Below are 17,478 nucleotides of genomic sequence, written 5' to 3' on the forward strand. Positions count from 1 at the left end.
TAAATGACAAAATATTTGTGTGCATAAAAAACAACTCTCTGGTTGCAAGAAACAACTGTATAATGGTGGAAACATTATGCATTTCAGTTGTGCAGGTGTTTCTACTCATAGAATGCATCTTCATCCAGCCCTCAGCTGGTCCAGACACACTCTAAAACATGCACACCACAAAGTAATCCCATTTTCTGCCTGTTCTCTTGATTGGCTCGCCTCTTTGTCACAGAGTCCTCCACCGCCTTTCCTCCACTTCTCCTCTCCTCCTCTTACAGTCCAAGAATCTCTCCTTTCTTCTTGGCCTGAAGGTGAGACTGGCTGTTGATGCCAGTTCCAGGGGCACCAAATGGGAGCCTGTAATTATCATTGTTCCACCACTGTCCTGTCAGTGTGCTAGCCAGCAAAACAAGAGGGATCCTTTGGCAGTCCTGATCAAAAGCTACAGCCTTTGATCACAAAGCAAAAGGAAAAACCCAAACACTGTGCAAAATCAACGTGGAATGTCCCAAAGATAGCACAAGGAGAATGGGAGTGCACAGTCGTCCAGAACACATCGTCAGTTCCTCCTCTGATGTGTTGATGTCATACGCACAGGTGTTTCTTTTGAAATACGGGCTGTCTGTGTAGCACTGAGAAAATAAGCCATGCAATAATGTTACTAAAGTATCAAGAGATAGGTCGCGCCTGGTAAACTGCACAGCATGCTCAAAGGCCTGTTAAATGGTTTTGTAATTTGGCAGCAATGTTAACAGCTGTATGCTTTAAATGTAATAAAGTGCAGTACATTTCTCCATGTCTACTCCTCTCACGTACATGTCTAACACCTCATTACAGAGTTCATAGAGCACAAAAATATTAGAGGGATCAAGGTATTACATGCATGACCCAATAAAAATACTGTTTATAGAAAAGGTTACTGTGAATGCTTCAAAATTAATTCGCAGCTGAGTGACCAAAAAAAAAAGTAATAATAGAAGCCCATTTTAAGGGCCTTAGCCAAAATCTACAGGGGCACAAGTCATGCTGCTTCAGCGACAACAAACCAGAGCCTCTGGAACCTTTGAAACCCTGTGTGGTCATTTTCTCTCACAGTGATTGAAAAGAACTGTGGTGGGTGGGAAAGAAAAAAAGAGCCCCTCGCCACTCATAATACCAATCTTATGTATGTAGACGAAAATGGGAGGGATGGGAGGGGTGGGGGGTGGCAGAGGGACTAAGGCACAATTTTAAAGCGCTTATTGAATTGCCATTACAGCTCCTGAGACTAATTGTGGCTGTTGTGTGTCTCTCGGTGGCCTAGGGGGCTCTGGAGTGGCCCTGTATGCTCTTACTCAGTGGGGTTTTCAAACCGAGTGGCCCTGAAAGAGAACAGGACCACCATAGATCAATGGCAAACCTTTCACTCTTTCACAGGCCCTCACTAATCCTTCTCATTTGTCTGCCATTTGTTCAGGCGCATTCACAGCTCCCTGAATTTAGGATTAGGCCTTGTTTTGTTACAAAAACAGTCCAAGTTATAATGCTGAATAGATGTACTAAGGAGTGGATGCTGGATGAGTGTGTATGCAAAAGTTTGTGAGCGTGTGTGAGTGTGTATCGCGTTATACACTATTATGTTTATTACAAATTTAATGAGAATATAGAGGCCATTCAAGGTCTTGTATTACTATCATTATTATTATGCATAAATGATAGTGTTTGTGTTGTTTCGCAGAGGAATTGGTGTACGTTTTGTGTCCACAGAGCCACACAGAGCTATAAGTATCAGCAGAATGATTATGGACCCTGTGCTAAGTCTGTGTATTAAGTATGTAAAACAATACCACATGTTCATCACAACAACCTCTGTGTCATGTTATAACCTGATGAAAAAGCCTGGAGAGACAAATGCAGCATTCTTAGTTTTAATTCTGTAAACATTTACAACGGCATTTTGTATTTCTTACACTGTAGAAAGTAAATCACATGGCAGGACTTTTAAAACTAGCTGCCAATCACATACTAAGATTAGAAAAGTAATATAGTTGAACTGTGGATGGATACTGAGATGAAAATATGTTTTACATACCCATCACTTACATTTTCTGTTCTACTTCCACTGTGTGTGTGTGTTCATCAAATAAAGGGAGATGGAAAGATGGGAAAGATGGAAAAGTTGATTCTTTGCAGAACAATAGCAGCACAAGAAGGAGTTAAATTTCATAAAAGTTCCAACATTCTCTTGGAACCGAAGTACTCGACTGTTTTGTCCCTGATGTGCTCTGTCTGAAACTGCCAGGCAGGGCTGAGACTCTGTGTCTTGGCAGCATGCTGTAGAGCCATCAGGCTGAGGTCTTCTCATCACTGAGTGGATTAGGGTTCATGTCTGAACCCACTGGCTGGACATTAGACAGCGCTGCTGAGTGGCACACGCACCACAATAACCCCTAAAGCCCTGCCATGCCACGCCGCAGGTATGTGGTGCCGACCAGCCAAACCCCATGTCGGGCATTCCCTGGATGCCTGCGGCTGTGTCAGACACAGGGGGGACAAGGTGAAGAGATGGAGGAAAAGACAGCTGTGTCAAGGAGCTGGTGTGGACCAGCAGACAAGAGAGGAAAGTTAAATGATTTAAGTGTAATCTAAGATGGCTGTGTAAGCAGGAAAGAGTATTACAGTAGTAAGGGGTACAGAAGAAGGGAGTAAGAGACATTTGGTGTTTAAAGGGCCGGAGGGATAGAGAGTAAATGTTAATGTGACCGTGCTAGTCTGAGGAAGTGTGGTGAGCAAGAAAAATATGTGACTGTAAGAATACAAGAGGAAGCAGAAGAAAACTGCTGAAATGGGGGGGGTGGCAACCTACAGGGGTACAGAGCAGTCTCCTTCTATATAGTTTGGCCAAGTGAGCTGGCCAGCCACATGTTGGCCAATGTCCCAGTCAACATCATGAGGTTGTCTTTGGCTGTTAATGATTGGAAAAGACCAAAGTCAGGGCCGCTTCATGCAAAGTCTGAGGCATGCCAAAGCCTATCCACCCTGCCCCTCCAGCTCTGTGTGTGTGGAGTAATTCTTCATGCCAGTGAGGCCAGACAGACTCTGTGTTTTGTCACTGTGTGCATGGTGATATTTTTGCAACACTGGAACTTCAAGTAGCTCACACTGAGCTTTTTCACTTCAAAGATTAACAGGTGGGTGTTCTTCCTACTTTTTTTTTTCCATGTTTAATGTTTAAAATTAGAATTATTTTTGCTTTGCAGAATTTTTTAAAATAAAGCAGGTGAAAAGATTTTTATTGGATTAAAACCTGTGGGTTGTATCAGACATGTAAAACAACCATGACTAGAAAGTGTCAGTTTCCTCAGTCAAGGTCTGTCATCATGTTCTAACAGAGACTGGGAGAAGTCGACGCTGGCTGGAAAACTGAAGGATGGTAATACAACCGTTGCAATCATGTCTATAGTGTACCAATTTTCCAACCAAATTCTGGCCAAGACGGGGGATTTCTGAAATGAACCAGCCCGTATATAATGCTTATTTTATTTAGCACCCTGGAGGTATATCTAGACAGACTGTGGAACTAAACAGCTACAGTGACATGAAGACTAAGAGAGTGCAGCGTGCTAGCCAGACAGCCTTGAGTCTAGACAAGCCATGAGGTTCAACTCCATGACCAAACTCTGGGCCCCAAAAGACCAATAACCAATTCTTCCATGGACCACAACACTGAAATGTCCCACTATGCTAAAAAATGGAAAAAATATAACAAAACTCATGTCTTTTTCTTTGCCTCAAAAATGTTATTTGTGTGTGTTCCATGTATTTGCTTTTACAATTCAGTGTTGTGCTTCTGCAGTGTATAATTCACAACAGCACAACACAGTCACCTTTAAGAAACATATGCTCTCTAACCTAACACAGAGACTGTCCACCTTAATGGAGGACTTCATTACAACTATGTGGCCTCACCCAACAGAGTGGGGGACAAACCTCTTGAAAAGCACAGTAAAGGGAAACAAATGTAGCCTTGACAAAGCTTGATAGGACTGGGATCCATACTGTACCACTGTGAAATAAAGGACCAATAGAAGACAGATAAAAATGGTGAATTATTTAACATAGACTCGAGTTCTTTGAAGAATGGAGTGAGAGGTTTCATGGGAAGTGTCTTGGCCAGGTCAACCACCAACCCTGTAGCAGACAGACAGGCCTTAACTTTGGACAGGCCTCTTCCCTCCCTTTACTGTCCATGTCTGGCCTACAGAGGAACGTCTTAATCGGGTATGTGCCTCTTCATGACTTGTAAGAAGAGGATTGTTGGTCAAACATCTCACTGCCTCTTTCAAAGAACCTTGTTGTACATTAAGTAGCCTAAACCACTGTTCTTTTTCAAAGTCTATTCCATGTTTGATCCAGAAATGATAGAGAATGCTCCCAAAGTGCAACAGGCCCTCCGAAACTGAACTGCTCTCCTGGCAGTGCCTGTGTATGTGGGTAACGAGGTTGTCCCGAACTATGCCAATCTTCACAACCTTCACAAACTCCCACCTCTAGGTGAATGCAAAATTATAAAATAGAATCTATTAAAACGTGAGGGGACGCCCTATCCTGATAGCCAGAATCAATGACCTTTCTATTTAGTCTCCATTATTCAGATTGAAATTGCCCATGTTAGTCGATTTCTGTAAGCAAGGCTATTTGAATCCCACTCAGCCAAACACTTAAGCTCCCTACAAAATGTCAGAAGTCAGTTTGTCCGTGAAAGGAGTGATAAAATGTAAGAGCTTTACATTGCCAAAAAGCTAATGATCTGAACGAATGATTCAATAAAGTCGGCCAAATTCTAGTTAGCCTGAGCTAACAATGGGCTAGCCACGGAAATTAACGCGCTATTAACAGACAGGCTGGGTGTCCTTTGCAGTTGATAAATAAAACTAAACTTTTACATCTTCCCCTCTCAGAACGTTGCTCTGCTTTGGTTGCTTTTAGTTTTAATTTATTTAAAAGAACATAAAGAGCATTTATAACTTTATCATCAATTGGCCCAGTTAGTTTTTCCAAAAGAGAAATCATAGTTGATTTGAGCAACAGCAGACCCAGTGATTTGCTGAAAACATTTTGTGAACTTTTTGTGTACTGGAACAAGGCTATCACTCTTGCCAGGCTGGGAGGTTTCAGATTTAGAGGAGGAAGACGTGTAAAACAGAACATTTGGCCAGGGATGCGCCAGTGCATCCATTCCCAGCAGTGTATCTTAGCTTCTTTCCATGATGCAAAGAGATATACGGCAGCCCGACCATAATTCTTCCACAACTGTTCCACTATCTGGGGATGCTGTCTCCACTCACCGCTCTCCATTCATACAGTGGGCTGCCCCTGTAGTTGCTCTCAGTGATGGAAAGCACCAGCTGCTCCAAACCAATGGCCTGTGCTCCAGTCTGCAGCTGTGGAGATCTGGTGCTGCCTTGATGATTGATGTCCTCCACTGCAGTCATATTGTCCAATTTTACATGGACATGGTGGCCCTGACGGGAGAGGAGGAGGAGGAACTGTTTCAAAGCTAGATGTACTGTATATAACTCCAGATAGTTTAAGGGTTGATGATATTTTCATCTATGGAGTAGACTTTGACATAGCATTGGCTGCAGTTCAGTTTATGCCCATTCCAAAATATTCAGCAGGTGGGGCTAAAGTTCAACATGGAAAAGTTCAATCTGTGTTGAAGGAGGTCAGCCTCACAGCTAATGACTGGGTGGGAAGGCAATGGGAAAGGGATAAGCCTGCTGCTTCCCAGGACTGGCCAATCCTGACAAACCTCTCAGAGCTGTTTAATTTCTTGGTCTTGGGATTTGAATGGGGATCTGACCGGCAACAGACTTTTGACACAAAAATCTGTGTCAACCAACAGGCGCCAAGATCCTGAGAGACAATGTGTGCTGAACACAGACGCAAAGAAACAATGGTGGCATGGGGGCTGCCCTGTCCTGTCACCACAAACAAGGTGTAAGTGATTGAAAGGCATCGAAGGCACTGAGCAATTATTATGTAACCTAGAAGGAACTGATTCGCTGTGGACCTCTTAAACATTACCTGGCTGGACTGAAATCTCACACATGCATACAACACACCTCCTTGAAGTGGTTGTCATTGCTTCGTATTTGGCTTAGATTGATGAGAGTCATTATTTTTTATTTATGTATTTATTTATTTTATAGTCAGCCATAAATTGACTTCACAGCAGAAAAACAGACACTACACTGATGGAGATACAGCGCCCTCCCATGGTCAAAGGGGAGAACAACTTCAGAAGTATTCACTGAAACATGTCTGACTTTGGCCCTCTCTGCTGGGTGTAACAAGGTACTGACCAGGTAATACACAGCAAGAGGTGTCACATCTATATTCAATATTACATCTGTTATTATCTGATTATGGTAGACTGCTAAAAACCAAAAAGAAAAATGAGAGGAAGAAGTAGAAGAAAATGTGATTCGAGCGTGTGTGCGACAGTGAGAAAGCCTGAACGTGTGTGCTTGTGTGCAGCCTCATTTGTGTGGCACAACTGCAAGACTGCAGGAAAAGAAATGAATCAGAAGAAATATGGCTGATAAAAAGCTACCATGCAATTATGTATCCAACAAATTCAGTACAGCCAACATCTAATGGACATGACACAGAAAACATCAATCATTTTTGCATGACTAAGTTTGTGTATGTGTGTAGATGCATTCAGGTATTTCTGTGTTCGTGTGAGTGTTTATTTGCTTGCATCATATTAAGGCACGTATTCAGTTGAGACATCAGATTCATTCTCGTTGCACTTCCCTGACTAAAGGCTCATTCCACTCTGATTTGTCAAAACATTGGCAGACAGAGTGATAATACTGCTGTGGTCTAGCTGATATAACCATTTGAATTTAGATCAAAATATCTATGCGACAGATATTTTCAAATGTTAAGTGGTTTTGCAAGTGTGAGAACATTGATGTTCAACTACGTAGATGGAAACTGTGGTTTCTGTGGTTCCTCTATTGTGTTGAGATGCAAAGAATGTCGAGTGTTTGCTGTAAATGGTCACCAAGACCCACAAAGTCAGAAGAGGACAGACTGAATCATCACACAGATCTTAACCACACCAGATCAGCAGTTACGGACAGTGGAGCATCTAAATGTTGCATCTTACTTGTTTACACATTACGTGCAGTTTCATTTACATGTACTCATGCAGGCTTCATGAGAATGGCTAGGTAGAGCACAAATAAAAATAAATAAATAAATAACTGTAAAGATGTACTTTGTTGATCCCAAAGTCAATGATTTCCCAATTTGGGGTCAATAAAGTGAACCTATCTAATTAGATAGATAGATAGATAGATAGATAGATAGATAGATAGATTTACTTTACTGATCCCGAACTGGGAAATTCTTATTTGATCAATAAAGTAAATCTATCTATCTATCTATCTATCTATCTATCTATCTATCTTATTAAATAGGTTCACTATCTAATTAGATAGATATCTAATCTATCTAATTCTGTCTTTTTTATTTCATTTTAACTATTTAACAAATTAATTATTTTTTATAGTATGTACATTGATTAGGTATTATACAGAGGATGGTGAATGGAGTAACTGGTCAGAATATTGTAGACTCAGACAGTGCTGTACACAACTATTTGTACTGAATACTCTGTATTTTTAAAGATATTAATTTTGCTTTCTCTCAAGTACATTTTATAGAGGCATTGTACATAGTTACATTTTAAATCACATCAGCTAAACAGTACAGTTTTTGTAGGCTAATAAATCTGCCGATGTGGAGCTATTTGCAGTGACCAGTCAGTCAGCAACAGAGAAGAAGAGAAAAGTAATCTGGCATGTTTTTTGTTTGTTTGTTTATTCTGATTATTTTTAAAACAACCTACCCTCAACTCTGTTCCCTCATCTATTTACAAATAAATGGGAAAAAAATCTATTTTCTTTCAAATTAACTGTGGAACTTGTACTGAGAACATTTTAAATGGGATACTCTCATTAAGAAAAGAAAGCAGCATTCTAAAATATTATATTTATTTCTACTGAAGTAAAATATCAGCAGAGTAAAACTGAATCTGCTGTGCCTGGGTTAGGATTAATACTTCACCAGTGATGAAACTCATGTGTGCACTGACTTCACAGCCTCATCACTAACAACATCATAACAGCTGCATTAACACAGATAGGATGTGACATTAAGAGGTCAGAAACCTTATCTGTCTGTGAATGTAAACCACAGGGCTGTCTTTAGTGCAGACTCTGCTGTATATAAGGGTCTGTTTGACACCTTCATGAAGCCACTTTGAGGGTCCTGCCTGCAAGATGCCCAGTTTGAACAAAGTTCTGCTTCTTTGTGTCCTGACATGTCTTGGACAAGAAGGTAAGGAAAAACTGATAATTGTTTATTTTCTGCCTTACAGTAAACTCCTTATCATTTATCTTTATTCTTTTCAGGACTTGGGAGTGAAATTATACATGGGGAAAAGGCCAAGGACAAAACCTTGCTGTACATGGCATCGGTGCAGAACAATGGAAAACATTTTTGTGGGGGGTTCCTTATCAGCGAAGAGTATGTCCTCACCGCTGCCCACTGTGACAATTCGTGAGTATCAAAAAGTGAGACACTGAAAGAGTTAACATGATTTGTTGTTTTCAAAAGTAATTTATAGTTTTTGTTGACACTACATGAGAAGTATGGGCAACCTCTTTCTGATCATTTAGGAGCTACACCGACATGACTGTTGTTCTTGGCACTCATGACCTCAAGAGAGTTCATGATAAAACCATGAGATACCAAGTGCAGAGATGCAAACATCCTTCCTTCAAGCGGGTCTCATCAGGGAACGACATCATGCTCCTCAAAGTAAGTAGATGTTTATTTAAAACAGATTTGTAGAGGTTTTTTGTGAAGTTAAGCCCTTCTAGTTTTTAATTTGACTTTTTAAAATAATGTCTCCAGCTGTCTAGGAAAGCTAAACTAAGCAAAACAGTGGCAACGGTTGAACTTCAGAAAACGGCCATCAAAGCAAATACAAAGTGCCATGTAGCTGGGTGGGGAATCGATACTCCTCGTGGTAAAGCAGGTGTTGATGAGCTGCGAGTGGTGGACGTTTCTACCATTGATCTGAAGGTCTGTAAGCAGGAGTGGAAGCAGATTCCTGCCAATGTTATCTGTGCAGGTGGATATAAGACAAACAAAGGAGCTTGTCATGTGCGTTGTTCTCCTTTTCCTTTCAAATAAAATGAAAAAATTATCTGTTTAAAATGGTAAAAATATGAGTGAACCAATGAACCAGATATTTTTCTTTGTTTGTTTGTTTTATAGGGCGATTCTGGTGGTCCTCTGGTTTGCAATGGGAAGGCAGTTGGCATTGTCTCTTACGGCTATAACTGTAACTACCCAAATCGACCCAACGTCTATACAGAGATATCAAAATTCCTTCCTGGGATCCATAAGACTCTGAAGAAAAAAACATGTGAACTGCAATAATGCTGCACAATGGGCTCGCTTCAATTTGCTGTACTCCTGTTATATGGTAGCAGTGCTGCAGTATCTGAGCTGCTCTGTTAATGTTTGCTTCTCAGCTGAAATGCATAATAAACTTTACTCATTCCAGATGTCTTGTTTTATTTCCTGACTGTATGTTCAGTATTAGACTGATGTAATACATAGAAATATAATATAATACAATAATATGACATGATATGATAAGAAGATACTATGTTGAGTGGGCACACAGTAGGGTGATCAGACTCAAGTTCATGTTCAATTATGTATCCCTTCATCACAAAAATGTCTCAAAGTAGGGCATAATAACTCTACATGTATCCCACATAGCCTAGCCAACCCAGGGCTACTAGCCTTATGTTCTTTGCAGCATACAAGGGAGAAATAGGTGCCAGGACAAAGAGTTAAATGAACAGTAACATGGACAACACACACATGTTCCAGGAAAACATTACTGAGCGAGGAAATGAATCTATCTATATGGCCAACCAGGCAGAAGCACACTTGATTTTTCCTCTTTTGTTTGTTAAACATGAAAAATAACATGAGGAGTTTGATTCTAAAATGAAGAAGCTCAACCGAAGGGGCTGCCTGGAGTGTTTTATCACCCCCAGTGAGTCATTTAAAAAAGTCATGATTTCTCTGTACAGAGCTGAGAGAGTCAGCTGTGGTCATGCTGCAAATGACACAGCATTATGATTCGGGGGGCTGCAGTTAAGTTGTGTGAAACAAAACCACATCCTTTTCTCAAGAGGGCTCTTAAACACAGTTGCACTGCAACCTGAAGAGTAAGGAAGGTGAATTAATTACATTTGTACTTCAAAATACGCATTTGACACATGTGCAGCTGCATTGCGCTTTTTCTTCCCATTATAGAAATTTTACATGCATACATACGTGTGTGTGTGTGTGTGTGTGTGTGTGTGTGTGTGTATGTGCGCATGCACTAAAATGAGCAAATGTTTTTGACTTTGACTTTTCCTGATATCTGAAACTGAAACTGAAATAGTAGTAGTGTGAAGGAATACACCTAGATGTAACAGAGGAGAAACAATTTGTTTTAACAACAAAAAGATGGCGAAAATCAAATATACAGCAGAGGAGCTGAGGCGTCGTCATTTTGTGACACGGATCACTGCCAGAGATAGGCCATATGAATCTGCAAGTGATGTTTATGAGAGCGGGGGAGTGTTGTACTGTAAAGTTTGTCGGCACTCGGTGGATTATCTGAGGAAACAGACCTCTGTGGAGCATCTAAAGTCCCAAAGACATGACAACAGAGAGAAGAGTGGTTTGGGTAAGTAACATCTACCTACTAGCTGGTTAACAGCCTGAAATAATTTTAAATGTGCCGGTGATCTAGTTGCTGTCATGCTGACAGCTAACTCCCAAAGCTAAACTCCATAGTGTGCAATGGTGTCACGTGTGTGCGTGCACGTGTTCGTGTGTGTGCATGTTAAAAATTGTTATTTTTGCTCCAAACACATTATAGTACTGGATAATTGTCTAAAACCTTAAAAGGAAAAAAAAAATCACGCCACAGAATCCCACAGATTTTCCTCCTGAATCACCACAGAAAACCAGAAAAAAGTCCACGGATTCCGTTTGGGCGTGCTCATCACTAACAACATCAGAGCTGCATTAACACAGACAGGATGTGACATTAAGAGGTCAGAAACCTTATCTGTCTGTGAATGTAAACCATAGGGCTGTCTTTAGTGCAGACTCTGCTGTATACAAGTGTCTGTTTGACACCATCATGAAGCCTCCTCAAGTGTCCTGCCTGCAAGATGCCCAGTTTGAACAAAGTTCTGCTTTTTTGTGTCCTGATAGACTTGCACTGTAACACATTTCCCTGTTAAATAACGATAAATTACTGGCAATTACTACAGTTGCCAGCATATTACCATTATTAATTTACAACAACAATAGCGTAAAAATATTATGGTTCTGTAGAGAATATAAACTTTACAATATGGTACCGTAATATTTTTACAATATTTTATACCATTGTTGTAGATTAATAAGGATAATATGCTGGCGAATGTAGCTGCCAGTAATTTACTGTTATTTAACAGGGAAATGTGTTACAGTTAATTTACAGTTCCTGTAGTCTCCAGAAACAGTTTATTATTGTAAATGCATTGAAGTACTGTAGAATGTGATCTTTACTGTAACACTGCTAGAAGCTAATGATTTAAAAATTTTACATTTCAAAATGAAAACCCCTGGCAATTGCTATATAGAAATGGCTCGCTTAAGAGATGGCCTTACAACATTTGGAATTTATTGAAGTCAGTCAAACATTCAGTTCCTGAACAATTCAAAGTAATAACATTTTAGTAAAAAAAAATAAATAAATAAAAATGACAAGAGATGGCTATACAGGTGCAGCTCAATCAATTAGAATATCATGAAAAAGTTCAATATTTTTTTGTCAGTTAAAAAAAAATGTGTATATACATATACACACATAGATAGATAGATAGATAGATAGATAGATAGATAGATAGATAGATAGATAGATAGATAGATAGATATACACATTCACTTTCGGACCTAACTGACAAAAAATATTGAACTTTTTCATGATATTCTAATTTACTGAGCTGCACCTGTATAACATTACATGCATTAATGCCCCTGCATCAAAAACATTCAGTAGCAATACAAGTTTGAAGTAATGAAATTTGTGTAAAATGCAATCCATAGAGAACAATTATTTTAAACAGGCTCTCAACAGTCTTTATACAACATGCATACCACATGCAGGCTGCATGAGCATGGCTAGGTAGAGCACAAATTACTATTTACACTATTTACTATATACATTGTAGATTCTAACTGAAGGAATCAAAACTATGAATGAACACATGTGGAGTTACACTATATTACCAAAAGTATTCGCTCACCCATTCAAATGATCAGAATCAGGTGTCCTAATCACTTGGCCTGGCCACAGGTGTATAAAATCAAGCACTCAGGCATGCAGACTGTGAAACAAGACATTTGTGAAAGAATGGGCCGCTCTCAGGAGCTCAGTGAATTCCAGCGTGGAACTGTCATAGGATGCCACCTGTGCAACAAATCCAGTCGTGAAATTTCCTCGCTACTAAATATTCCACAGTCAACTGTCAGCTCTATTATAACAAAATGGAAGCGTTTGGGAATAACAGCAACTCAGCCACGAAGTGGTAGGCCACGTAAAGTGACGGAGAGGGGTCAGCGGATGCTGAAGCGCATAGTGCACAGAGGTCGCCGACTTTCTGCACAGTCAATTGCTACAGAGCTACAAACTTCATGTGACCTTCAGATTAGCCCAAGTACAGTACGCAGAGAGCTTCATGGAATGGGTTTCCATGGCCGAGCAGCTGCAGCCAAGCCACACATCACCAAGTGCAATGCAAAGCGTCGGATGCAATGGTGTAAAGCACGCCGCCACTGGCCTCTAGAGCAGTGGAGACGCGTTCTCTGGAGTGATGAATCACGCTTTTCCATCTGGCAATCTGATGGACGAGTCTGGGTTTGGAGGTTGCCAGGAGAACGGTACATTTCAGACTGCATTGTGCCAACTGTGAAATTTGGTGGAGGAGGAATTATGGTGTGGGCTTGTTTTTCAGGAGCTGGGCTTGGCCCCTTAGTTCCAGTGAAAGGAACTTTGAATGCTTCAGGATACCAAAACATTTTGGACAATTCCATGCTCCCAACCTTGTGGGAACAGTTTGGAGCGGGCCCCTTCCTCTTCCAACATGACTGTGCACCAGTGCACAAAGCAAGGTCCATAAAGACATGGATGACAGAGTCTGGTGTGGATGAACTTGACTGGCCTGCACAGAGTCCTGACCTGAACCCGATAGAATACCTTTGGGATGAATTAGAGCGGAGACTGAGAGCCAGGCCTTCTCGACCAACATCAGTGTGTGACCTCACCAATGCGCTTTTGGAAGAATGGTCAAAAATTCCTATAAACACTCTCCTCAACCTTGTGGACAGTCTTCCCAGAAGAGTTGAAGCTGTAATAGCTGCAAAAGGTGGACCGACATCATATTGAACTCTATGGGTTAGGAATGGGATGGCACTTCAGTTCATAGTATGAGTAAAGGCAGGTGAGTGAATACTTTTGGTAATATAGTGTATGTACTTAACAAAAAAAGGTGAAATAACTGAAAACATGTTTTATATTCTAGTTTCTTCAAAATAGCCACCCTTTGCTCTGATTAGTGCGTTGCACACTCTTGGCATTCTCTTGATGAGCTTCAAGAGGTAGTCACCTGAAATGGTTTTCCAACAGTCTTGAAGGAGTTCCCAGAGGTGTTTAGCACTTGTTGGCCCCTTTGCCTTCACTCTGCGGTCCAGCTCACCCCAAACCATCTCGATTGGGTTCAGGTCCGGTGACTGTGGAGGCCAGGTCATCTGCCGCAGCACTCCATCACTCTCCTTCTTGGTCAAATAGCCCTTACACAGCCTGGAGGTGTGTTTGAGGTCATTGTCCTGTTGAAAAATAAATGATGGTCCAACTAAACGCAAACCGGATGTGATGGCATGTCGCTGCAGGATGCTGTGGTAGCCATGCTGGTTCAGTGTGCCTTCAATTTTGAATAAATCCCCAACAGTGTCACCAGCAAAGCACCCCCACACCATCACACCTCCTCCTCCATGCTTCACAGTGGGAACCAGGCATGTGGAATCCATCCGTTCACCTTTTCTGCATCTCACAAAGACACGGCGATTGGAACCAAAGATCTCAAATTTGGACTCATCAGACCAAAGCACAGATTTCCACTGGTCTAATGTCCATTCCTTGTGTTTCTTGGCCCAAACAAATCTCTTCTGCTTGTTGCCTCTCCTTAGCAGTGGTTTCCTAGCAGCTATTTGACCATGAAGGCCTGATTGGCGCAGTCTCCTCTTAACAGTTGTTCTAGAGATGGGTCTGCTGCTAGAACTCTGTGTGGCATTTATCTGGTCTCTGATCTGAGCTGCTGTTAACTTGCGATTTCTGAGGCTGGTGACTCGGATGAACTTGTCCTCAGAAGCAGAGGTGACTCTTGGGGCTCTAGTTTCGCAGACCAGGCGAGGCGGGGGCGTAGCGCAGATGCACTTCGCCAACTGGGTGTGGCCAGGCGGATTTTCCAAGTTTGGCACGCCATGCTCGGTGGCGCAAGTACTCCACCGTCCCTCCTACCGGCGCAAGGGAGGAGAGAAGGCGTGGAGTGGGTTTGACACAGCCGATTCACATTTAACCAATCAAATGAGCCTCTGTCCTTGCCTTTAAAATGCGCTGCGCGAAGGCGTAATGAAAGTTTACACAGCTGACATGGAGGTCTATTGCCGCAGGCGGAGCGGAGCTCAGGAGACAGGCGCGGAGCGGAGACCGGCGAGCAGTGCGCACACGTCACCAAAACCTCACAGGCAGGCTTCCGGAATGTCAGACACATGAACGATGCAATAAATACCGAAAAAAACACTATTCAATGCTACGATCACAATCAGCACATACATATATCTCCATATCAACTGTCCCGTCACAACTGATGTCAGATCAAAGGAGATTGGCACCGTTTGTGCTGATTGTGAGGTTTTGGTGATGTGCGCCAGGCAGCCAAACTTCCACTGCGCCAGCTCCGCTCCGCCTTGCGCGGAAAGTAGACGTGGTTTCAGACGGCAAGCTTTTGGCGCACCTCGGCGAAGCCTTTTGGCACAAAACTGTCACTGCGCCAAGTTGAATCTGTTGACACCTCCCCCCGCTGCGCCGCCACTCCCATCTCCGCGCAAGTCCGTCTGCGAAACTTGGACACTGTCCGCCTCTCCCGCTTCGCCGGTCGAAACTAGCTCTGCGCGGGGTTCGCCTCACTGTGCCACCCCGCGCTGCGCCGGGAAACTAGAGCCCTTGGTCTTCCTTTCCTGGGTCGGTCCTCATGTGTGCCAGTTTTGTTGTAGCACTTGATGGTTTTTGCGACTCCACTTGGGGACACATTTAAAATTTTTGCAATTTTCCGGACTGACTGACCTTAATTTCTTAAAGTAATGATGGCCACTCGTTTTTCTTTAGTTAGCTGATTGGTTCTTGCCATAATATGAATTTTAACAGTTGTCCAATAGGGCTGTCGGCTGTGTAGTAACCTGACTTCTGCACAACACAACTGATGGTCCCAACCCCATTGATAAAGCAAGAAATTCCACTAATTAACCCTGATAAGGCACACCTGTGAAGTGAAAACCATTTCAGGTGACTACCTCTTGAAGCTCATCGAGAGAATGCCAAGAGTGTGCAAAGCAGTAATCAGAGCAAAGGGTGGCTATTTTGAAGAAACAAGAATATAAAACATGTTTTCAGTTATTTCACCTTTTTTTGTTAAGTACATAACTCCACATTTGTTCATTCATAGTTTTGATTCCTTCAGTTAGAATCTACAATGTAAATAGTCATGAAAATAAAGAAAACGCATTGAATGAGAAGGTGTGTCCAAACTTTTGGCCTGTACTGTATATAACTGTTAAGATGTACTTTGTTGATCCCAAAGTCAAGAATTATGTCTGATTGTTGTTGTTTTATTTATATTAAACTAATTATTATTTTTTTTTTTTTATAGTATGTACATTGATTAGGTATTATACAGAGGATGGTGAATGGAGTGATTGGTCAGAGTATTGCCAGACTGATTACTTGAAATGTGCCTCAGACGGTACTGTACACAGCTATTTGTAGTGAGTACTGTGTATTTTTAAAGATATTAATTTTGCTTTCTCTCGAGTACATTTTATAGAGGCATTGTACATAGTTACATTTTAAATCACATCAGCTAAACAGAACAGTTTTTGTAGGCTAATAAATCTGCTGATGTGGAGCTATTTGCTGATATCTATCTGTGAATGTAAACCACAGGGCTGTCTTTAGTGCAGACTCTGCTGTATATAAGTGTCTGTTTGACACCATCATGAAGCCACTTTGAGGGTCCTGCCTGCAAGATGCCCAGTTTGAACAAAGTTCTGCTTCTTTGTGTCCTGACATGTCTTGGACAAGAAGGTAAGGAAAAACTAATAATTGTTTATTTTCTGCCTTACAGTAAACTCCTTATCATTTATCTTTATTCTTTTCAGGACTTGGGAGTGAAATTATACATGGGGAAAAGGCCAAGGACAAAACCTTGCTGTACATGGCATCGGTGCAGAACAATGGAAAACATTTTTGTGGGGGGTTCCAATTCGTGAGTAATTCGTGAGTATCAAAAAGTGAGACACTGAAAGAGTTAACATGATTTGTTGTTGCAGTATTTTCAAAAGTAATTCATAATTTTTGTTGACACTACATGAGAACTATGGGCAACCTTTTTCTGATCATTTAGGAGCTACACCGACGTGTCTGTTGTTCTTGGCACTCATGACCTCAAGAGAGTTGATGACAAAACCATGAGATACCAAGTGCAGAGATGCAAACACCCTTTCTTCAATTATGGCACAGGGCAGAACGACATCATGCTTCTCAAAGTAAGTAGATGTTTATTTCTAACAGATTTATAGAGGTTTTTTGTGAAGTTAAGCCCTTCTAGTTTTTAAATTTGACTTCTTTAAATCATGTCTCCAGCTGTCTAGGAAAGCTAAACTAAGCAAAACAATGGCAACGATTAAAATTCCACGTAAGAACACGGTCATCAAAGCAAAGACAAAGTGCCATGTAGCTGGGTGGGAATCGATACTCCTGGTGGTAGAGCAGGTGTTGATGAGCTGCGAGTGGTGGACGTTTCTACCATTGATCTTAAAGTCTGTGAGAAGGAATGGAAGCAGGCTCCAAAGGGGCGCCAAATTCCTGCCAATGTTATCTGTGCAGGTGGATACAAGACCAAAAACGGATTTTGTCAGAAAAAATCATGCTAGATGTAATGGTCTTCTCTAAGATCTTTTGCTTCAAAATGTTTTACTTTTCTGTTATCTGTTGTAGTTGTAGAGGTGTGATTGAGTAGATCT

General features: G+C 41.4%; 1 protein-coding gene and 1 pseudogene across 1 annotated transcript; both read left to right on the forward strand.

The window, feature by feature from the left end:
- Nucleotides 1-8,324: 8,324 nt before the first annotated feature.
- On the forward strand, nucleotides 8,325-9,579 carry LOC115357928 (trypsin-3-like). Its single transcript, XM_030049689.1, has 5 exons — nucleotides 8,325-8,388; nucleotides 8,463-8,610; nucleotides 8,730-8,871; nucleotides 8,968-9,219; nucleotides 9,334-9,579. Exons 1-5 carry the CDS (start codon nucleotides 8,331-8,333, stop codon nucleotides 9,496-9,498), a joined length of 765 nt encoding a protein of 254 aa, XP_029905549.1. The 5' UTR covers nucleotides 8,325-8,330; the 3' UTR covers nucleotides 9,499-9,579.
- A 6,897-nt stretch (nucleotides 9,580-16,476) lies between these two features.
- Nucleotides 16,477-17,388, forward strand: LOC115357949 (duodenase-1-like; annotated as a pseudogene).
- The last annotated feature ends 90 nt before the right edge of the window (nucleotides 17,389-17,478 follow it).

This window comes from Myripristis murdjan, chromosome 4 (assembly GCF_902150065.1).
Source record: "Myripristis murdjan chromosome 4, fMyrMur1.1, whole genome shotgun sequence".
NCBI classification, from domain to species: domain Eukaryota; kingdom Metazoa; phylum Chordata; class Actinopteri; order Holocentriformes; family Holocentridae; genus Myripristis; species Myripristis murdjan.

What these genes read in the sequence shown, in the direction of transcription:
- LOC115357928 (XM_030049689.1), top strand. Translation starts at nt 8,331, where the DNA reads ATGCCCAGTTTGAACAAAGTTCTGCTTCTTTGTGTCCTGACATGTCTT. An exon ending in GCTGCCCACTGTGACAATTC is followed by an intron (nt 8,611 to 8,729) that starts GTGAGTATCAAA and finishes CTGATCATTTAG; the next exon opens with GAGCTACACCGACATGACTG. An exon ending in CAAACAAAGGAGCTTGTCAT is followed by an intron (nt 9,220 to 9,333) that starts GTGCGTTGTTCT and finishes TTTGTTTTATAG; the next exon opens with GGCGATTCTGGTGGTCCTCT.